At 41.2% G+C, this 23,269-nt stretch overlaps 1 protein-coding gene across 3 annotated transcripts; it reads left to right on the top strand.

The window, feature by feature from the left end:
* The first annotated feature begins 3,080 nt into the window (after positions 1 to 3,080).
* LOC102798311 (arylsulfatase I-like) lies at positions 3,081 to 21,650 on the top strand. 3 transcript variants are annotated; one of them, XM_035915120.2, is made up of 11 exons: positions 3,081 to 3,285; positions 6,097 to 6,289; positions 8,750 to 8,889; positions 10,741 to 10,890; positions 13,329 to 13,403; positions 13,501 to 13,675; positions 14,020 to 14,256; positions 15,465 to 15,611; positions 16,399 to 16,537; positions 18,550 to 19,175; positions 19,263 to 21,650. In XM_035915120.2, exons 2-11 carry the CDS (start codon positions 6,113 to 6,115, stop codon positions 19,680 to 19,682), a joined length of 2,286 nt encoding a protein of 761 aa, XP_035771013.2. In that variant the 5' UTR covers positions 3,081 to 3,285; positions 6,097 to 6,112; the 3' UTR covers positions 19,683 to 21,650. The 3 variants fall into 3 exon arrangements, with proteins under 3 accessions (XP_035771013.2, XP_006807419.2, XP_087688157.1); XM_006807356.3 differs by having other exon boundaries at positions 3,081 to 3,324; XM_087832031.1 differs by lacking the exon at positions 3,081 to 3,285 and having other exon boundaries at positions 6,065 to 6,289.
* Positions 21,651 to 23,269: the final 1,619 nt, after the last annotated feature.

Below are 23,269 nucleotides of genomic sequence, written 5' to 3'. Positions count from 1 at the left end.
TTGTAAATGAGCAGAATACAGCTGACAGGGAAAGGTCCTCAGTTAACGCTGAGCTGTTTAATTAGACAGAAAGGTTTCCACTCATCCATCTGCTCTTATTTGTTCAATAGGAAGGTTATTATCATATAAATAAAGTAATGCAGCATTTTACATTTTTAACAAAAAGGAACAAATTTAAAGTTAATCGGTAAAGATTAATTAATAGACTAATGAAATCCCTAAAACACTATTTAAACTGTTTTTACAAATAAATACATGGATGCTGATTTTGCTCAAGAAATCAAAATACAAAGTGAGTCAAAATCAGAATTTAAAATCCGGACACATGACTAGTATTAGCTTTTCAGTCAGCTGAGTCAAAACTACAATATGTTTTTAGAGTCTGGAAGTGGAATTTCATTAATAATCCTGACCCAACACATTTCTTTGTCAATAAATGGACTGCTTATAGCAGGTGTGTGAAACATAAGGCCCGGGGACTATGAACTGGCCAGGGGAAGACTCCAATCTGGCCCACTGTACATGAACTTTGAATTTTTAACTGTTTCTTGACTAGTTAATGACCTCCTACACCAAAGTAATTAAGTTATTATATTACTTTACACATTTACTTCTTACATGTGGACAGATTTCTTTAATTTACTACAGCAGCATTTCTTTATTAAGTAGAAAACATGAACTGCACAGTTGTAATTGTGCTTCTTTTTCTTATATTAAAAAATCTTATTGATTAAATGTAAGTTTCTGTAAAGAAACAGAAAGAGGAGTTTCACTGTGCTGACCCACTTAAGATCAAAGAGGCTGTGGATGTCAGAGAAAGTCAATATTTTAGCTTAGCTCAATGTTGGCTTGATTATTTGTTTACTATGATACAGCGTCTATTTTAAAAAATAAAAGTCAACACTGACTTAATGAAAATAATAAAAATGATGACAATTTCTATGATTTTTCATTTAACTTCTCCCATTTTTTTAATATCAGAAATGGACTTCAATAGCTGCGATGGATAAATTCCATTATAGGCACATTATAATCTCCATGAATTCCCAGATTGGGTGTTGATATTGTTTTATTAGAAACATTAGGGACAGAAATTCTGTGGCTTACTGGGTGAGCAACTGAGGGAGCAGCAACAATGTCTGGTAGTATTCCTGCATGTACTGCTCACTGCCAGTGAATCAGGCCTTAATAAATCACGCACAGCCTCTTTCAACGCTGTGTTTGTTGGAAACTTGGCACAGGACGCAGCACAGGCAGAGGGTCCCACTGTAGTCGGGACTATTTGGACAGAGACAGAAAAAACTGTATCATTTAAAGAGGGATTTCAGAAAGGCTCCTTCCACCAAGATAAAAGAGTCTCACTAGATTTTGCTAAGATATTCTGAATAACCAGTCAGTCATCCATCCATCCATCCATCCATCCATCCATGGACAAAAGTGGCACAGCTTGGAAAAACATGATTTCTCTTTTAACTTTCAAAATAAATTAAGGGGCCAAATGAAACAGCTCCAGCATGTCTTGAGTAACACAGCCTCTGTGGCGCCTTTGTTTTGTGCTTATTGTCTCTATGGATGAGTGTAAAGTCTAATATCTAAAGACATCACAGCAAAACATCTGAACAACCTTCTCTACAAAACTTTGCCAGGTTTGAATTCAAATCAAACAAACGTCTCAGTTTTATAATAAAGTAACTGAGCGTTTTAAATGAAAACCGTTTCCAAATGTAACAATCCAAAGCTGGAAACAAAGATTAAAACGAGCAACTCAGCACTATGAAGACCTCATACTGATGACATGTGTTCTTGTTTTGTAAGACCCACCGTCTACAATGTAGGTACATTTAGAAATAACAGACTCCATCTAGGAGTCTAGACTTCTAAATGCCACCTTTCTCATATTTGTCTGCACATGTGGTCTTTAGATTTTTGGTATTATCCTTTTTTTTCTGATTTTTAATAAGGGTTGAATGGATTGAATTTTTTTTTTTTTTTAGTCTGGCATATTTTCCTGCCTCATCCTGAATATTTTGGGATCACTTGATCCTTATTTTGCATTTCCACAGCATGTTGCCCTAAAAGAAATTCCAGGCTTCCTGCGAGTGCCAGCGGACTCCTTTTGCCAGTCCGGTCTGCAGGCAGGCTGCTCGGCTGAAGTCCTGCCTTTATTCCCGGAGACACGAACAAAGTGACGGTGTCAGTATTGACACTACGAGAAACACATTAAAGAGACTTAACGCCGTTGAAAGAAACGGCATTTATTGCGGCTTTATTACCGGTTTCCATAAGCGTTAAGTTACAGAAATAAAGTCAAGAGGAGCGGATGTTAAACTGGGAAATTTCCAAATTAATACAGAACTTAACGAGAGCTCTTAACGAAGACTGTTTTTGTTTGTTTGTTTGTTTGTTTGTTTTTAGTAAATATTTCATCTGGAGCAGTCCTTGAAGTCCTGTTATTCTGCAGCTGGACAGCCTTTAGGCGGTTTTTTATTATTATTATTATTATTATTATCCAAATAAAATAAAATGAAATTCAATTCGTCTCTGGGACATAAAAATGCCATACATCAACAAACAGCTCCGATAACACTCCTTTATAACGTCTACCGACTAAATAGGGTTTTTTTTTTTTAAGATTTGAATTCAGAATATGTGGTATTTATCTAAATTTAGGTCAAAATACACCTCACCAAATGACTTAATTATTATATACTGCCTACAAGAGGCAAAAGAGTCCCGAACGAAAATGCTGGTTGCAGGACAGGAAGTTAATTCACTGTTTATCAGGAACATTTGTTTAAGTGATGTCAGAGTTGTATTTCATTAATAATGCTTTATTGTGACAGTTTACACGTTCAGCCTGTTGACGTTATCACAGTTCATTTACGGCCCTGCAGTGGTCACTATGGTAACTGGAGGAGGTTTCATTTCATTCACAGCAGCAGTTTAAAATGACTTGGTCACGGACTCGAACGGTGTCGAACGGCGAGTCGAGCGCATTTTATTTTGGCGAGTCATGCCGGAAGTGGGAGCGCGTTTGTGTGCGGCTGTCCTTCGCTCGTATTTCATCTGCGGGGAGAGAAGGCACTCTTCAGACTGGAGGAAGGAGGCTCTGGTGGAAACTCAAAGGACATGCGGCGTCTTTTGCAAACTTTTCTGCAAACCGGGCTTTCTCCGAGCTGAAGAAGAAGAAGCCGAAGGGTGAGGAATGAACTGAAGAGGAAGAAGAAGGAGAGAGAAGAGGAGGGGGGAGAAGAGCCGTTCACTCCCATTGATCCTTGTATCGAGGTATTGATTCAGGCCTGGCTTTGAAATAACACAGCAGAGGTGAGGATAAGATGAACGATGCTGACTTGAGTTTTCTCGACCTGGATATACTCTGATACCAGACTTAATATAGTATTATTACAGTTTTATTATTATTATCATTTCTGATAAATACTGCATTTAAATATATACTAACTCCATCAAAGCAAAACTAGGCTATATAAGGTTAGTCAGAGCTTCTTAACTAAGACACTCAAGGCAGGAAAGGAGTCACTCAGACTACTCTGCTTCTTTCCCATGAGTACCTGTATCTCACCAGTAGTTGGAAACCAGTACTCTACAATCAAGCTGAGACAGCTGCTTTTCGTCAGCTTACATATAAAATCAACATTACATGGTCTTCTTGGCTTTCAAGTTAATAAACATGTCGTAGATGATACAGATAAAACAGTCTGAGGTTACCCTTCCTCTTAAAGAGCGCTCGGTTACAGTTTGCTTTGAGAAAATAAAGATTAGGGAGTTTAAAAAGATCCTTTTTTAACCTTGTTACCATTTAATGTCATGGATAATTTAATATTGTTTAAACACTGGCAATTCGAGGAAGTATCAACGAGCATTCGGGCCTTGTAAAGGTGATTTTACACATCTATTAACAAGTGACTCACTCATCAGATCAGTCAAGACTGACAGCAGTCCTCAGAGTGAGCCAGCAGAGAGACGCACTCACCAAGATAAAGTAAACAATGGGCTACACATCGGACAGTTGAAGAGAAACATGGCACACATAGTTCTAAAATATGTTTGAAACTCCATGAATGTGGTCGAGTATTTCACAATAAGCCATTTTCCAGCCAAGGAGGCGGGCTTGTTTAAAAAAAAGAAATTATTGTTAAAAGATGTTGGTCAGTTAGAATTTTTACAGCTTTATCAGCTCTGATGCGCTCAGAGTTTATAATTAAATTGTCACCAGGTTACAAAATAACATTTTACCCACTGGTTCCCCCGTCTGCAGCTCAGACCTTCACTGACCCGCGTAAACAAGCTAGTTTTCGCGTCTGTATCATGTTTTTTCTGGCTCTGGTGGGAAGTTGAGGGTGTAAATATGCACGCAAACATGATTGGTCTGCATTTATTTAACAAAGTGAGTCTATTTCACCTTACTTAAAACCAGTATGTGCATTTTCTTGCTGTGTTTCAGCATTCGGTGAGCAAAAATGTTTATGTTTATTAGCGGAAGGCTAAAATATTGTTTAGGTGAGCACCAAAAAGTTTTATATGCAGGGAAATCCTGTGTACTTTATATACCTTACAATCAATAATAGCATCACATACGTTATTACTCAATTTAGATTTAAATCTGAAAATTCAACTTTATTTATACAGCACCAAATCACAACAACAGTCACCTCAAGGCGCTTTGTATTGTAAGGTAGAGCCTGCAATAATACATACAGAGAAAACCCCAACAATCATATGACCCCCTATGAGCAAGCACTTTGGCGACAGTGGGAAGGAAAAACTCCCTTTTAACAGGAAGAAACCTCCAGCAGAACCAGGCTCAGGGAGGGGCGGAGCCATCTGCTGTGACCGGTTGGGGTGAGAGAAGGAAAACAGGATAAGTTTTTGATCAAATGTAGTGGAGTACTGTCTGCAGTTATTCATGCTGCGAGCATGGAGCAACATTTACATGAAATCTGCCGCATTTTAAGATCGTTCCAAACGAAACGAGCATCAGCTTTTCTGTCACGATGTAAAAGGTGGAAAGATGGCTTGTCTTAGTGGTGGGATAAAACGAATCAAGGTTTAGATTGTGATTAAAGTACAGAGAGACTCACTCATTTGCTTCCCTTTTTGGCTGTAAATCTGACTCCTGATGCACATGCTGCGTTTCCCACGCTACAGAGAAATCTGTCTTTCTTCACTAACATCACACCGTATAATGTGAAAACACTGACAGCAACAAAAGTTAGAAGTCAGTGAGGGTTCACTTTATTCAGATTGTTTTACGAGTGAAGGCGTGGGTGCGGTTTTGGAAACACCGTCAGCTGCTGACCAATCAACTCGCCATACATACTCTCTGTTGTCTCTGGACCATCGGGGCATCAGTTAGGTTACTTCCTGAAAAAGCGGTTTAAACTGAAAGAGAGGACGTTTACATGAACATGAAAATCTGGCTGCAAACACAGGACTGTGATAGCCATGCATTTCAAGTATTAGAATTAATTCAGGCAGTTTTTATTTGTGACCATCTGGGAAACACTAACCGGAGTTTGCTGGAAAGGTCTGATACGTGACATTAGAAAGCGTGTAACGTGCTCCAAGCATCGGTGCATTCCTAAGCGCGACCGTGATCATCCAGCTGCTATAACACCATATCCCCAGTGACAGAGGAGTTTATCCCCGTTTGACACTCCTAGGGTGTGAAATGTGAAATAAATCAGCAAATGATCAAATAAAAGTAAGTAAAACCCTCTTCCAACACTCCCAAACGCCCTTTTTCTGCTCTCTCTTGGTTCCTGGTAATATTCTAATAGTTTTTCTTTATTGTTTTTATTCATGCTACTCAGTTCCAGAGATTGTAAATAGCTGAAAGCCCTCCTCGGAGTTTCAGCTCTCTGTCCACCAGATGGAAGTGTTTCAGATCACATTTGCAGCCAAGTTGGCAAGTCTGTCTCAAATGTGGTTTCGTGATCTACAGTCAGTCACCCCACTGATGGCAGGCTTGTGTGAATTTGTGCTGAGTCTAACATTTTTGAGCTACTCTTCCCTGGTGTTTTGTTTGTAGAAGTTGTCGCCGTATTGTTATATTCTTGTTGTCGTTCTTTTCCGCAGAGCTCCTGCTGTAAGGATGCAGGCTGCCCCTGCCGCTGCAGCTGCGGCTCTGACTGCGCTGAGTGTTTTGCTCACCCTCGACTGCCTGTCGGCTCATCGGCCCCCGAACAACCAGATACAGCAGCAGACTGACGACACGGCGCAGAAGAAGAAGAACCAGCCGCACATCGTATTCATCCTCACCGACGATCAGGTGTGTGTGAGAGTCGTGCGAGTGCGTTTTCTTGAATCTAAATGCTTGGACGGTGCCACTGAAACGAGGAAACACACCATAGTACTTGCATAAATATATATTATTGAGGATATAAATCAAATCATTCCCAAAACATTTACAACCATATGTGTGAAAGTAGCTGAAAAATCTGGTTTATAAGCAGTGAAATGAATTAAACAGCACGCATGAGAGCAGCATAGGAGGACTTAACGCCTCTCTGAGTATAACCTCTCTGATTTAAACCTGAATTTCAATTTGGTAAGTCCGCCTCACATGTGGTTTCGCGTATCCACCGCATGCAAACAGATGTTACAGACAAGATATTCACAACTTTGGAATCAAGGCCAGAACCCTGGATTTCAGGTTAGTTGGTCATAAGTTGTTGTTTTGAACTGGGGATTATTTTTAGTCGTGGACGCCGATAGCTGCAGGTACCACAGAGACACACTCCTGTTGTGCTTGTTTAAACTCAGTATGTTGCACCGCAGTGTCACTGAAGACTGTGTGTGGCTAGGTGCTCGCGTGAAGTCCTCCCAAAAAACCAACAAACAGTGAGGACACTATGCATAAGTCAGATCGATTGAAAGTTTATACACGCATTAGAAGCGCGCACAGTGGTCAGTTTTGATCGTTTCTACGTACTTGGTATGGTTCGACTTCTTCGTTTTCGCCACGCAGCAGCTCAGCTTAAGGATCAAGATTACCCTACACACAGAAGAAAGAGTAACCCACAGACCCGGTGACAGCTGCAGCCTTTTGGCAGTGACACATGAATCCACAGGTCCCGTCACGCTTACTTAAAACCAAGCAGATCCTCTCATAGAAACTGTAAGACATACACGGGTCCAGCCTAAAAGTTACACAGCTTGACCTTCTACTTCCTACATAAAATACTACTCTTGACGAGCAGCTGATTTTGAGATGTCTCTGGAAAGGAGGTCTTTCCACTGTTTTTTATTAGTTTGTTTTGTTTTCAGTTTTTGTTTGCTGAGTGAAGGACCTCCATATCAGAGTAACTGTTTGTTCACTTCCTGTGATTTCTTGTTTAGATCACATTTAGACTGCTTAGCAACCAAATGTTTTGCTGCTGTCTGTACACCTCTGTTAATTTTCTCATTACACTGCTGGTGAAATTGACTTTTTGTTAGCTTAGCTTTGATTTTGCATAATTGCTGCAAATCAGAAATGCTACATTGCAAAGACAGCGCAGGCTGCTAGGAAGCAAGCATCATGTCATCGGTGAGGCCAGGTGAAGTTAAGTCCTTACTAAGACCAACTTAACAGCTAGATCGAGTTTATTACAAACCATTTTATGTGCAGAGCTGTGCATAAGTCTTGAGCCGCACAAAAGTTCTTTAAATGTTGGTACGAAAATGGGAAATAAATGCAGCAATTTATTGAAAGGTGCAAACATGGAAATGCAGCCTCAAATACAGTCTGTAAGGCAAACACAGAGTTTCTACAAATCTGATGAGCTTGAAGTCAATATTTGACATCACCATCTTCATTCTTCAACACAGCCTGAGCTCTCTTAGGCGAGTAGTCTTCAGGAAAAGTTCTCCAGCCTTCTTCTTTGGATGTTGGCTGCCTTTGGCTCTGCAATCTGTCAAGATTATCCCACACTGGTTCATTAAAGTTGAGGTCTGGACTCTGGGGAGGCCAATCCGTCACCGATAGTGTTGCATTGTGTATTGTGTAGACATCTGCTGTTCACATCTCTCCTGACCTGCTTCATACTGATGAAAATTTGAAACTAAATTTTTAAATTCTGAATTCACTTCTTATTTTGTTCGCCACTTCTCATGTTACCTCGTTTTTTTAAGGACACATTGCACACCATGGCGCGATGTGCAAAGTTTTTGGCTAATGGCGCTGTGAGAATGTCCTTCGCTGGTCCAAAAATGTTTTCAAAGATTCGGCTAACGAAATGGGAACAAATGATGTATTTTGGGACAGGCTATTAGAAAGAAAGTGCCTAAAGCTAGGATTTAAAACAGGTTGTTTTCTAAAGTGGTCAGTTATGTGCGGACACAACACTGGTTCATCCCTTGAGTTATGTGCTGTTTTTGATGGTTAAACGATTTATAGGTCAGTGTTAAGTTTCTCAAGAAGCAGAAAGTATTGTTTCCTACAGTATTGTAACAGGTCCCAACATCTTAAAATGACTCACAAGCCTTAAGAACCAACCAGTGTGGGGCTGAGTAATGAAGCATGCTTCTGATAGAGCTTCTCTGGAACTGTTGCAACACTGTTTCCAGCTCACAAACAAAACTGTACCATAGAAAATACAGACAAAACAAACACAAGGAAAGGCAGGCTGCACACACCTGGACCCATTACTTCCTTACAGTATAGTATAGGAACCACCGAGTATGTATTTGGCAAATTAAAGTGACACTAAAACACAAAGTCTTTGATGCAATCATGAATCTGTTGCAGGGTTTCAATGATATCGGTTACCACAACCCGACCATCAAGACTCCCACTCTGGACAAACTGGCAGCAGAGGGCGTGAAATTGGAAAACTACTACGTTCAGCCGATCTGCACGCCGTCGCGCAGTCAGCTCATCACCGGCAGGTACAAACACATCTTTACCGACCTCCTACAGTAAATATCGGAAGTCTTTATATTAAATTTTGACAACATTTAGCCCAGTCTCTTAATAAACTGTCTCATGTACACCAATCCATATTGTTTTCTCTTTGTTTCAGTATTTAAAAGAAAACACTTAAAAAGATCTTAAATCCCTAGGCCATATGTTCTTTCTGTGCCCAAGACTCCATGGCTTCTGGAGTCAGTATTCAGTTATTCTTTCCAAGGCTCTTGGGACCCAAATCTGCATGGACCCTTTTCTAGCTGTTTTTGGGCTTCCAGTCAACACTGGTCTAACCGACCCTACACACTTCAAAATATTAGCCTTTACATCACTTTTGGCTAGACGTTGCATCTTACTCCTTTGGAAATCTTCAAAGCCACCTTCAGTTTCTTTTTGGTTTAGAGATGTGATGTCATTTCTTAAATTGCAAAAGACAGGCCTTGTGGCGAAGGGCAAATACAGAGAATTTTATCGTATCTGGGGCCCCTTCGTAAACTATTGCAAGTCATTAAACGCTCTACCAGCTGATTAATATCATATCCCCCCCCCCCCCCTTTTTTTTGTGTGTGTTTTGGGGTTTGTTGTTTGTGTTTGTTTTGGGTTTCTTCTTAGGTTTTGTTTTGTTTGTTTGTTTGTATTATCGTATCTGTTCATGTAAGAAAAACTAAAAAATATGTGAGGGGAACAGATTGTATTGTCATTGTAAACTAATGTACACTTGTCTCTCAATAAAAATATGAAAAAAGAAAAAAAACAAAAGATCTTAAATCATTATCTTATTATCAAAGCCGTCCGAATATTGACTCATTAATTCATTTATAGCATGTAACTGCTATAATTCATATCCTCTGCTCTTATTTGTCTGGATGTGCTGTCAGATTGTTCCATTTTAATGGTAAGAGATTTACAACATTAAGCCATTACCACATTAAAAGCATTTGAAGTGCATCCACATTCTTTCCAGAACTTAAACTACCCTGTTGATGGGTTCATTTGAAGCTTTGCTCTCGCGTCAGCGCTTTGAGTCTTGGCATTTTTTCCATTTTTCTTCCAGCTGTGCTTGTTGTGTCAGGTTTTCCTTTAGGATTTGTGCTCAGCAGTTATTACCCAGCTGTTGTTATTTGTTGTGAGCCCCGTTTACACATTGTACTAATTGCATTTTCACCACATCTGTAGCTTGACATTTCATTTCAAGTATATCACAGCTCACAGGGGGCATTACAGATGAAATGTTCTTTGTACAGCACCAAATCACAACAAGAGCTGCCTTAAAATAAAACAGAGAAAATACCAACCTTGCTGACCCCTTTTCAACAAGCGCTTTGGCGACAGTGGGAAGGAAAAACTCCCTTTTAACGGGAAGAAACGTCTAGTAGAACCAATAATAATCTCTTTCTTGAAGGCATCTGTTTTCTGTTGGATTTTGAAACTCCAACAAGCGGTTTTTCATTCACTGCCAATTGTTTACACTCATATTAAGCCAGTTTTAAATCAACACATTAAATTGTGGGTCATTTATTTAGAAGAATCTCATTTTTTAGGATATTATTCACTCTAAGCAGTTAAATTCACATGTTAGAGAAGCACAAGAATCACGTTAAAGGATTAGAGAGGGCTTTAAATGTGTGAAATGAGGAAGAAATGGCTGCATGTGACGCTCCTGTTTCAAATGAGGTAGCTGCTTTGAATAATGAGTTTATTGATTAGGCCCTGAGCTGCAGCCAGGATTAATAATGAGCTCCCCGCGTCTTCTCTGAGACCAAACGGAAGCTCCTGCCTGAGCGGCTTGCCTGTTACAAACCCACTAACAGCTCCCTTTTTCTTTCTTCCAGATATCAGATCCACACGGGATTACAGCACTCCATTATCAGACCCAGACAGCCCAGCTGTCTGCCCTCACACATGGACACTCTGCCTGAGAGGCTTCGCGAGGCCGGCTACGCCACACATATGGTTGGCAAGTGGCACCTGGGTTTCTACAGGTGAGAGGGCGCCTTCGGTATAACTTGGAGAAATATTGTTTGGTGAAAAGTCTGCTGACACAAAGATGGTGGAGAAACAGTGATGCAGTCATGATTCAGTAGCTGGACTACTTAACTTGAAGTAATCTTTTTCCGTATGACTTTATCAGTTTCTCATATCATCGTGGAGGAATCTTGGCCCACTCGTCTTTTATCCTGTCTTCCTTCTCTCACCCCAACCGGTCGCAGCAGATGGCCCCGCCCCTCCCTGAGCCTGGTTCTGCTGGAGGTTTCTTCCTGTTAAAAGGGAGTTTTTCCTTCCCACTGTCGCCAAAGTGCTTGCTCATAGGGGGTCATATGATTGTTGGGTTTTTCTCTGTATCTATGAAGCGCCTTGAGGCGACTTTTGTTGTGATTTGGCACTATATAAATAAAATTGAATTGAATTGAATTGAATTGAAATTGAATTGAATACAGGAGTGCTTCAGTCCGTTGGGGTTTGCTGGCATTTGTTTATGTACCGCTGCCATGACAATGCCTTGGCATTTCTATTAGATTGGGGTCTGGACTTTGACTGGACCATGGCAGCATCTTTTTTAGCTATTCTGTTGTAGACTTGCTGCCGTGCTTTTGATCGCTGTCATTTTGTGTGACACAATTTGGGCCAAGCTTTAGCTGTCGAAGAATCTGACTCCACAGTACTTTGGTATACAGAGGGGTTCGTGGTCAACTCAATGACTGCAGCTGCTTAGGTCCTCTGAGCAACCCAAATCATCACCCCTCAGCCACTATGGTTGACAGCTGATATGAGATGTTTGTGCTGATGTGCTGTGTTTGGTTTTACCAAATGTGATGCTCTGCAAAACGACCAAACATCTACACTTTGGTCTTGTCTGTCTAAACAACATTGTTCCAAAAGTCTTGTGATTTGTTCAGATGCAGCTTTGCAAACCTTTTAGAGAGAAGAGGCCTTATCCTTGCACCCCTTCCAAACAAGCCATACTTTTTCAGTCTTTTTCTAATTGTACTCTCATTTACTTTGACATTTAACATGCTAACTGAGGCCTGTAGAGTCTGAGATGTAACTGTTGGGGTTTCTGCACCTTAAAGCGAATTTGCTAGGACTTATGGACCAATGGATTCTTATGGAAGCAGTAAGGGTTCACTTAGTTTTTCACACACTACTTCTGCAATTTGACTTTGTTTCTTGTAAGTAAATAATAACATGGTGTAGTATGTTATGTGGTGTCGTTCAGCTGACTTTGAATTTACCGGATTTTAAAAAGTGATGAGGACAAGATGATTTTTTAATTATGTCCACGTTATTAAAAACGTAAAAAGATGCTTTGCTTTTTTTCATGACATAAAATATGATATGACGCAGGACGGTCTTTCTGTTTATCTCAGCTGTGACATACTGTGTTTTTAAAAAACAGACCAGTCCCTGCCTACCTTTCTGTCTCCACACATCTGGCTAAAGGTTTCAGGGCTTTGGTATGATGCATGCTGGCTCACAATTATGGTTTACTTGGACTCATCATAATAGAGTCGTTTATGTAACTGTTGACTGCACCTGTGCTTTTCCTGCTATGACAAGCAGAAGTATGTAGTATTATAAGTTATGCAAATTTACAGGAGTTGGACCAAATTTGGTGTTTAAATCAAAGGTTTCACAGCTGGACCCCACAGTGGTCATAAGCAGTGGGGGTTTATTTTTATTAGTCAGAACCTAAAACGGTTTAGTTAACCAATATATATTAATAGCTAACTATTGCTGTTAGCCATTTTACATGTATAAAGACCGCTCAGTAAAACTAATAATTTTTTAAAATTAAAAGTGTGTATGGTGATGCATTTTTTGAGTGACGCATTTTAAGATATGATCAGTGTAGCGCAGAAACAGTACAAATCAATCAATCACATACGTCTACATATAACACAGTGAGGCGCCTACAAGAAATGACCTGAGACCTGAAATGATCTGAGGGCGTGTCCAATAAAAATGTTCTACTGTTTAAAATGTTATCTGTGATATGTTTTTATAATCAGCCGGAAGAAGGCCACAGGCTGAAACTTGCCAGACAACACAATCGGTCTTTACTCTACAGTTCGCTGGAGCTTTAAACTCTCCTACGGTTGAACTGAGTTGGCATAGTGCTGAACACTCCCTACTGTGCTTATTCTGTACAACAGACAGCATGAAGAGAAAGAAACATGGCTATTCAAGCTGGAGAGCACTGAATGATCTAACTTACTGGAGTTAGTGGACGGATATCAAGTAAAGGGGAAGAGCAGTTATCAGGTTCTTGACATTTTTCAAGACGTTTAAAGTCATCGGCCATCATTTGTGATCATTTCTTCTATGAAATGGTCCACATTGCTCAGCTGGTTGTTGGGGTGTCAGGCTTGTATTACAAACCCTCCAAACATCTGTAATCAGTAATCATTTTTTCCTTTAGGAAAGCGTGTCTGCCCACCAGAAAAGGTTTTGACACTTTCTTTGGTTCGTTAACTGGAAGTGTGGACTACTACAGGTAAATCACAACTACTATTATCACCTGTTTTCATGATTGCTCTCTGTCTTTTTACTGTGTTTACTCCAGTAACTCACATTTCTCCATCTGCGTCTAGTTATGAATCGTGTGACGGCAAGGACTTGTGTGGCTACGATCTCCATGACGATGAGGGCGTAGCGTGGGGCCACGAGGGGAAATACTCGACCACGCTCTTCACACAGAGAGCTCGCAAGATCCTGGAGAGTCACGACCCTGCAGAGAGGCCGCTCTTCCTGCTGCTGTCCTTCCAGGTACGGCGCTGAGGTCGTTACATTAAACATCTTTGGAAGATGGGTTACGTTAAAGCCAATCAAAAGTTTTAAAAAAGGGGTGGAGGGGGGATCAGAGGGGCCAGTGTTCACAACAGGATGTGTTTGCATGTCATGTTTGTTTATGTCTGAATGTGAGCGCTCAGAGAGTGCACAGTCCACATTGAAGTGTTTGTTTGTTTGGCTTTTTTGAGACAGTTTGTTCAAACAGACTCAAAGGTTTTAATTCAAAACACGCCGCCCAGATGTTTGTTGTTTACGGCTGATTTTGGATGATTGATAGAATTTAAAAACACGTAATAATATCCTGTAACGTTTCCCTTCAGGCGGTCCACACTCCTCTAAATCCTCCAGAGTCCTACATCTACCCCTTCCGGGACATGGTCAACGTCCCCAGGAGAAACTTCGCCGGCATGGTTTCCACGGTGGACGAAGCGGTCCGAAACGTGACCTACGCCCTCAGAAAGTACGGATACTACCGAAACAGCGTCATCATCTACTCCACCGACAACGGCGCTCAGCCTTTCACAGGCGGGAACAACTGGCCGCTGCGGGGTCGTAAGGTAAAATAACTGCACGGCGTCTAAGCATAGGCTTCATAAAAAGTCCACATAGTCAAAATAACATCTCTCACTGCTCTGTGAACTGCTGTTCTGAATGTGAGAGTGACAGAAAGAAGACACCCCCTGGTGGCCATTAAAAACAGTGCAAGGTTAAGGTTATGGACAATCAGGATCTTGCAGTCATCTTTTATATACAGTCTGTGACCAATTAGGAAATTGCCCTCATAATTTTTATTTCAAGATGAGTCTGACAAGCTTAATATGGGATGTAATGAAAGAGCTACAGTCCAGAAGATTGGTTTTAAATGAGGACACACAATAAATGTCCTTTTATCGGCTTTGTGATATTATTACGGCTGTAGTCTGGTTAAATCATTTAATTTAATACCTACATTATAAATGTATCCTTACTCTGCGGTGTCCTGCAGGGACACACTGACTTATGCCATTCGTGTGGATTGACATGCAGCAGCGTCCTAAGCAGACTAGGGTTGGATGATCTGCTCCAACTGTCCACTTGTCCCCTTGTGTGAGCGCCAGTAACAAATGCCATCATCGCTGCTGCAAAGCTTTACATGCGCCCATTAATGACTCACAATCCACCCTTGGTAATGCACACCATGTGGTTCCACATGACTGTCTAAAATGTATCTACAGTAGGCACATTTGGCAAATCCAGGTTGGAAAATCACCAGGACTGATTTTTAAGGAATGTTTTATAAGTGGGGTTTATTTCACTCAACCTTAAAATAAATATTTTGTTTAATAAATGGGTAAAAATATCAATAACATACACAAACTTCTTTTAAATCAGGGAGCAGACTCCTTTTCTTAACTGTATGAGGATCAGCGTGACCTATTTTGAGCCAGCTGAAACCCCAAAACACGTGCCTGGCTCTACTTTGACATTTCTTTAGTCCTGTTGTTCTGCTAACCCATTCAGTCTTTTTCATATATGTAAAAATGGTGCTAAAGAAAGCTGTGCAGGGGTGGGTTGAGGAACACAACAAAGAGCTGAACTCTTTACTCTGCCCTTAAAATTCTGCAGATGCCAAATGTGAACTGTAGGATGTGCAGACGACTCACAACCGAAGTATCCAGAGGCCTTTCACACGTCTGCAGTAGTTTTACAGATAACATATAAAAAATCTCAGCTAACCAAAATGGAAGAGAGCAGAATGTAATTAAATGTGCTGGCTGTGTTTCAGGGCACATATTGGGAGGGTGGAGTCCGCGGCGTGGGGTTCGTGCACAGCCCTCTGCTCAGGCGCAGGAGACGAGTCTCTAAAGCTCTCATGCACATCACAGACTGGTTCCCTACACTGGTGGGCCTGGCCGGAGGAAACATCAGCCAGGTCAGTGGGCCTGTGTCAGAACAATAACCTGTGGGAGCCGTTTGCTTGTACTTTCTCGCACTTGTCTCTGATGTTTCTTCTTAGACAGTAAGTATGAGAGGATAAAAGTTAAGCAGCATGGAAAAACGACTCTCCCAGTGTGTTACTGACCATTTTATTGTGCTATAAAACAGAGAGAGATACCGATACGAACTCTTCTGTTACTGTAAACTCACCCCGTTCAGGATCTGTATGCTTTTCCAGTCGTCTTGTCAAAGAGCTCAATCTCTGGTCCCTCAGCTCGCTTACCGTCTCCCCCTAACTTCAGATTAAGTTTATTTGTTGTCATTATTAGAGATGAATGTGGAGCTCTGCCTATTCTCATCTCTGTGTTGGCCTCAGACTGAACAGTGCTACTGTAAAGCCGTCCCTACTGTTACTGTCATCTGGATAAATCAGCCGGACCTATTATGATAAGTGCAGCATTTCCAAACACTGGCCTCAAACATGCTTTGTGTTTTTGTTCGGATATAAATTACTGTCATTTCTAAGTCCGTGCAGTCTGTGTATAGTGTCCAAAAAGCTTTGTTGGCTTGATCTGTGGATAGATTTGCATTGCTGCCAGCAGATACGCAATGCTTTCTTGGGTACAGGAAACGTAATTCAAAAAGTCAGTGGCGTCTTTTACAAGGAAATTACTTTGTGTCCAGTAAATGTATGAGTCTTGCTTCTGGTATTTTTCAGCATACCCGTCATTACCCTGCTCTGTAATCTCTTACTGTAAATGAAGTGTTTGCCTTCCGTTCAGAGCCAGGGCCTGGATGGTTTTGATGTTTGGCCCGCCATCAGTGAGGGGAGGGAGTCGCCCCGTAAGGAGATCCTTCACAACATCGACCCTCTGCACAAATCTCCAATTGAAAAGAAGAACCAGGACAAGGAAAACTCGGGTAACTACAGGGGCGAAAAAAGTCCATAAAGGACTTCTTTTAATGAGGTGTGAACAAAAAGGTCCAGGAATGGGCACGTAGGAATCGCAAGTCTTCCTCATATAAATTTGGCTGGTTTCCAGTTCGAGGTCGTCTTCTCAGGAATTTCCTGACAGCTTTTTTCACAACTGCTAATTTTAGATAACTCTCTGAAAGTCTGACTACTTCAACTGGGATTTTACCTCAAACTCAACTGAAAAAAAGACCAAACATTCATTTCTGTTTCAAACTAATCAAGTTGATGAGATCTGGATCTGCAGCTACAGCTGAGCAGTTTTCAGCTGAAACCTCTAAAGTTTCCAATCCGGAAACATCCCAAAGTAATGTCAGGTGAAGAGTAAGGCCAGGATCAGGCTCTTCTTTTTTCAAGAATCCATTTCCCAGTGTGGACTTCTGCTGTAACGCCCTGATTCATTTAAGGGAAACTGCCTGAACTGTGGCCATCACATATCGTCGCAAAGCGTGTTGAAAACACTTTAGTTTTTTAGCCACGTCAACACAGTCCTGGTTCACCAGCTGGACTTACGCCCTAGCCAGATGGGCAATCCCACAGATTTATTCCACCTTCTGTAACATTGAAAATAAAGTTGAAGAATTGCTGTTTTGACACTCTGGAGAAAATCCAGCACATCGCACGAGTGCAAGCAAGCATAACAGGACTTCTGTGGAGTGATTTAAAATTAGCAGACATGCTGACAAATCAATTAAATTCAGTTTTATTTATATAGCACCAAGTGACTACAACGGTCACCTCAAGGTGGGTTTTTTTAGGTTTTGTATATTTTGAGGTAAAGACCATAAAGAAAGAAAGGAAAAGAAAGGAAAAACTCCCTTTTAACAGGAAGAAACATCCGTCAGAATCAGGCTCAAAGAGGGCGGCCATCCCTCTCGACTCCCCCCCCAGCAGTCGTAGACTTACGCCCTAGCCAGATGGGCAATCCCACAGATTTATTCCACCTCCTGTAACATTGAAAATAAAGTTGAAGAATTGCTGTTTTGACACACTGGAAAAAAATCCAGCAGTAGCTCAAATGTGCTGATGCTCTGCAAGGTAAAATGCTGATAGGTTGAAAGGTTGGCTCGAACAACTGAAGAGGGCACTGAAGAGCTTGCTACGAAGACAAAGAAGGACAAAAATAATAAGGTATTAAGAAAAAACAGCCTGCGAAGGCTTCATTATCGCACTTCACTACAAAGAAGCTCTTTGGGCTCTGTGACAGGAGCTCTGCTAAAATAACAACAAACAGTTAAGCACAAACCAGTCATGCCACATATTCTGCCCCCTAGTGGAAGAGCTGCAGAACAACAGTCTGCAGAGCTCGACGTAGCCTCTGAATCAGACCAACGCACCACCGCGCCTGTTCCTTATCTCATGCCCTGCCCACTTTGCACGTCTCTTCCCCAAGCAGCTGCTTTTAATTAACATTGACTGGTTTCAGCTTGCTGCTAGTGTGGACGCCTCTTTAGTCTACATTAATGTATAAAAACAGTTTGAGGATAATAGTTGTTATTGGTGTTTAAAGCTGGTGTTGAAAATGCTGGAAAAACAAATGTTTCATTTTCTGTCATTTTTGTTCTGTTCTTAAATATTTTGAACTGATGCTCTTGAGTTCATACATGGAAGGACTATATTTTTACTTTATTTAAAAAGGCTTAAATTGAACTTGCTTATACTTTGGGACGCTCAGCTTTATAAGTTACACTGATGCTGTTGCGCAAAATCTAAAAAATTTTAACAGTGCTACGCCCATTTTACCAAGTACTTCTAGGAAATACTCTCAACTGAATGTACTGAACTCAGTGACCTTGTCAAACTGGTAGGAGATGATCTCATGTCACTAAATTTACCACCATGGTGGAAAATGTTTGTTTACTGTAGGAAATACAGAGAGAAGAGAAAGACAGAAATATGAGCACAAAAGAGGTAATTTATCTTTAATATATCTTGATCGCTGTTTTCTTTGATTTGGCAGTGAAAACTTCAAAAACCAAAGTTTTAAAGAAGGTGAAGAAGAAGAAGAAGGTTCCGAAGAAGCCACCAAAACAAAAGTTAGCCTTCAAAACAAAGACCACCAAGAAACCTCAAACATTTTCCCATCATGCCTCTAAGCCTAAATCTAAGCCTCTCTTCAAAAAGAAGCTCAAGCCTCGCCTAAAATCAAAACCCCCACCTAAAGCTAAGAAGACCAAAGCCCACACTTGGGACCGGCCTCTGCCCAATCACAGACCGCATCCAAAGATCGGTGGCACTTCGTCAGGGTCTGGAACATCCCGTCCTAAATCTCAGCCTCCGATCCAAACCCGTTTGAAAACAAAATTCAGGAGGACCACGTCCCAGAACCAGAACTTGTCACAGTCAAGCCGGCCGAAATCCAAGATGCTCAAACTACATTCAAAGTCAAAGTCCAAGCGGACATTATTCCCATACCAGAACAGATCCCAACCTGGAATCCCACTGACCAAATCCAAACCAGCCCTCCAGTTCGGGCTGGAGTCACTACAGCCGGTGTGGGACACTTCAGTCCAGGCTGCCATCAGAGTTGGAGATTGGAAGCTGCTGACAGGTGATCCAGGCCACGGAGATTGGGTCCCCCCACAGGTACTGCTGCATGCTTCAGAGAGCTTCATTCTACTTTTCTGTTTCACATTGATTGTTATAACAAATATTTGAAACATTGATCCTCAGATGCTTCCCACCTCTCTAACCGGTCGCTGGTGGAACCTCGAACGCTCGATACTTTACCAGAAATCCTCCGTCCACAAAAACATCTGGCTGTTCAACATCACAGGCGACCCGTACGAGCGGCACGACCTGGCAGACCAGAGGCCAGATGTAGTCCAGCAGCTGCTGGCCCGGCTCGCCTACTACAACCAAACAGCCGTACCGGTTTACTTTCCACCCGACGACCCCCGAGCCAACCCGAGCCAGCACAGGGGTGCGTGGGTGCCATGGGTGGAGGAGGAGGAGGACGAAGAGGGAAAATATCAGGGAGTTTACAAGAAAAGTAACAACAAGATGAAGAAGAAGAAGAAGAAGTGCATGCTGTGCAATCTGCAGTCGTTCTTTTCGAAGATGAGCGAGGGGACCGTGTCCAGTCGCATCTGAGGTGTCAGCTGGAATTTGCATCAAAGACTTGAAAATTAATAAATCTTATTTTTTACTTTCATGTTTTCACAACTTTAAAATATTCAAGTTCTGTTATTGTGAATAACTTCTCTTTCAGAGATACGTGACCTTTATTTGTTCGTACATGCAGCTTATTCACCGCCAAACGTGATCTGATGTTTCCAGCCGGACCGTCCAGACACATGAGGCTCTTTTCACCGAGATTTAAAGGGTCAGTCCACTCAAATCACAAAAAGATGTTACTTATGTTGCCTGCAGACATCTGAAATCATACCACTAAGATCATGAAATCTTTGTCGTGATTTGGGTGAACTGGCCATTCATCGGGTGGTTCTAACCCCTGATCTCTGAGTCGGTGAACGCTGGTTTGTTGTTTTACAGATTTGTCAACCGAAAACTGACAGAGGTCCTCATACAAGGCCTGACAACGAGTGACAGTGAGATTTGTTTTGACACTGTAAATGTAGCAGATCAATTACAATAAGAGACTTGAGTAAATATATAGATTTACAGGTTTCAGTGTACGTTTACACCCTTAATTCACTCCACACAGCCAAATCAGGGTTTTAAAGGGACACTTCACCCAAAAGTCAAATTCATACATTCAGTGGGTAAAATTTTGCATAACTCGCCTGTCTGGGTGTTTACAGTTGGCGTGGCTGTTTGGACTGACAGACGTGCCAACATGTGCAGCTGTCTGCGAGGCCTCACCTCGGCTAACTGGAGTCGCTGAACTGGACTTCGAGACTATATTTGTGCTTTTAGAGCGTTTTTAAAGCAATTGTCTGATAATAATCTAAGTGGTATCGGCCGTCCAACAAAAGTTTGTGCTTCAGTTTTTGTTTGTAAAACTTTTTATTTGCCTTTTACTCAAATCTGCATCGTTGAGTTGGAGCCACGCTGTTTATTGATGCAGCGGCTCTTCTTCACACTGCACAGAGCAGAAGAGGAGGGGCAGGATGTTAGATAGAAGAGCGTTAATTTCCCCACCCCAAAAAATCCCGTACAGACTAGACACTGCCTCTGAAATGCTCCTGTATTCAAACCCGTACAAAGAATAACACATGAAACTCACCCGGTGTTTGTCTGGAGTAATGATACTGTAGCTAGCTGCATGCTTGCTTTGCTTGGTACATAAGTTCATGTGATTTGGGGTGAATTGTTCCTTTAAACAAATGTTTACATATTACAGTGAAAGTGTGTAATCATGACATAATGTCAGAAAGTTTTATTGTGTAATTTTAATATACTTTCACCTTTTTTGTGACACATTCTCGTGACTTTGATGGTTTTGTCTCACTTTGTGTTGCTGTGGCTGAAACTGGCCTCTGACAAGCTTTTCACTATGAATTTTAAGCATTTCACAGCACCTTTAAGTTACTACTGTGAATATCAGAAACCTCTTACTTCACACACACAGCACCAACGCATGTCACTGACAATATCAGTAAAACCAAACTGTCTGATTTTAATTTTCTTTAAGGAACAATTCCACTTCCACTAATGTGAAACTTCAGATTTTTATTCGTCTTTTTTGAAAGCACAGCAGAGGAAGTAAAAAAAGTCTTACAGCGGCCCGTTTTGAAGTTGGATGCTGGTTACTTGAGAGAGAGAAAGACACCTAACCTCGAAATATTTCTGTGTATTTGCTCAAAAACGAACAAACCACGGCTGCGGCTGATCTGCAACAGTGCGCATCAGTGTGAGCGAGGAGCAGAGCGTTCCCGAGAAACATTTTAAATGCACGTTGGATTTCTCCACCCTGGGTAAATAAAGGTGAAGTCAAATGAACCTTTGTCCTTCTATGTTTACTGGAAACAACGGCGAGGGTATGTATGTTCTCATAAAATGTTGTTGTTGTTGTTACAGATGGGTGTTTTGTGGTTTTTTTTTGTTCTTTAGGGCAAGTAAGCCACCCGTGTGCATCAGGAAAACTCTTCATTTGAAATGCAGACTATTAAAATCATTCAAATTTGATACACTGTTCACTTAAAGTGTTTATATTTTAAGTAATTAAATACATATAAAATGCTTTTGTTGCATAAGATGAAAAGACGTGTACATGCATACATATTTTTCAATATTTCTCTGGGATTCTTATCTAGTCTGCACATCTTTGCCCTCCAAATCAAGTCAAACCCAAATGATTTTGAGACTCGAGCCTTCTGTTACTGTGCAAATGCTGATTGTTTAAATTAGTAAACAAATATTCAAATCTTCAAGAAGCAGAAATATGCCTTGCATTTGGTCATTCACAAGAAAGTCGTTGCGCAAAATCTGCATAACCGCTAGGTGGCGCCAAACATTAATAATCCTGCAGATGCAGCACAGACCCCTTTCTCTCGCTCTCTCCCGCTCTCTCCACACACTCACACACACACTTGGGGTAAAATAGGATTTTCCACGCTGCCTTCCTACTTCACACTGTTTCCGCTGAGAAATAATTTAATTTGGGGCTCCTTTGATCCCTGAACACAGCTGGATTGATGTAATCCTCTGGGATTAAATCTGACTCTGAATCATGAAGCCGTTTAGGCTGTGATGATGCTGAAAAGCTGCAAGGTTGACGTCCACAGTCACTTTTAGTACTTTAAGCACTCAAAACACAGAAATTGCTCCAGTTCATTTACAGATTTATGATTCATTCAGTAAGCTAAACCTCACCCCCATAAAAAATTAGAAATAGCTCAACCATAGCTTCAGTCCAGACCTTTGTGTTGACTTAACTAAACATAAATTGGCCTGCATCTGAATTTCTGTGTATATGAAACAAGCTGCACGACACCCAAGTCTGTAACAGAAATATGGGTCTCAAAATTATCAACCACTTATGGCTGCAAATATGTGAATTTTGTTCAAAGCTTTTTCTTAAAGTTTGTTCAGTTTTCAAGAGTTTTCTCCATCAGTATAAACTAAAAATATATTTAAATAATAATCTAAAGCCCTTGTTTTTCTGTTATAGGTCTCTCACTGTAGCTGGTGGTAGTGAAATTAAAGAATACGAGGGGAAAATGTGTTAAAATTCGAGTGTTTTTCAGTTTGGGCCTGAATGGATGTTTATAACAGGGATGGAGTTTCGAGAGCGTCCTCTGCTGCTACATCACTATCTGGTACGGGAACTGCAAAAGAAGTCTCTGCAGCGGATAGTGGGGACAGCACAGAGGATCATTGGAGGCCCTCTCCCACCCATCTCCCAACTCTACAACAAACACATCATCCGACATGCGAACAGCGTAGTGAAGGACACTTTCCACCCCTCACGTGTAATGTTCTCCCTCCTTCCATTTGGCAGACAGTTTCGCAGCATCAAAACCATAACGGCCAGACACTGCAAGAGCTTCCCCTAAGCAGTCAGAGCCCTCAGCTCACTCCCACCAAAGGAATGATACACACATACACCTTTACAAACACCTTAAAAACTCACCAAAAGACTCAAAAACAACAAAAACTTCACAAATCCACTACAAACTGGACCTGGGAACAATATGCTTACTTGCACACTCAGTCACATAGTTACTGAGCACACATCTAAACTATACTATATTTGCACATTTTGCATCTTGCAC

Source organism: Neolamprologus brichardi, chromosome 18 (genome assembly GCF_056152115.1).
Source record: "Neolamprologus brichardi isolate AB-2024 chromosome 18, ASM5615211v1, whole genome shotgun sequence".
In the NCBI taxonomy this organism is placed as follows: domain Eukaryota; kingdom Metazoa; phylum Chordata; class Actinopteri; order Cichliformes; family Cichlidae; genus Neolamprologus; species Neolamprologus brichardi.
Note: the sequence above shows the minus strand (reverse complement) of the source record. Positions and strands in the feature narration are given on the sequence as shown.

Excerpts from the sequence above, each read along its gene's own strand:
- LOC102798311 (XM_035915120.2), top strand. The coding sequence starts at position 6,113 with ATGCAGGCTGCCCCTGCCGCTGCAGCTGCGGCTCTGACTGCGCTGAGT. Across the intron at positions 10,891-13,328 it reads TGGCACCTGGGTTTCTACAG|GAAAGCGTGTCTGCCCACCA; the intron begins GTGAGAGGGCGC and ends TTTTTCCTTTAG. Across the intron at positions 16,538-18,549 it reads CCAGGACAAGGAAAACTCGG|TGAAAACTTCAAAAACCAAA; the intron begins GTAACTACAGGG and ends TTGATTTGGCAG.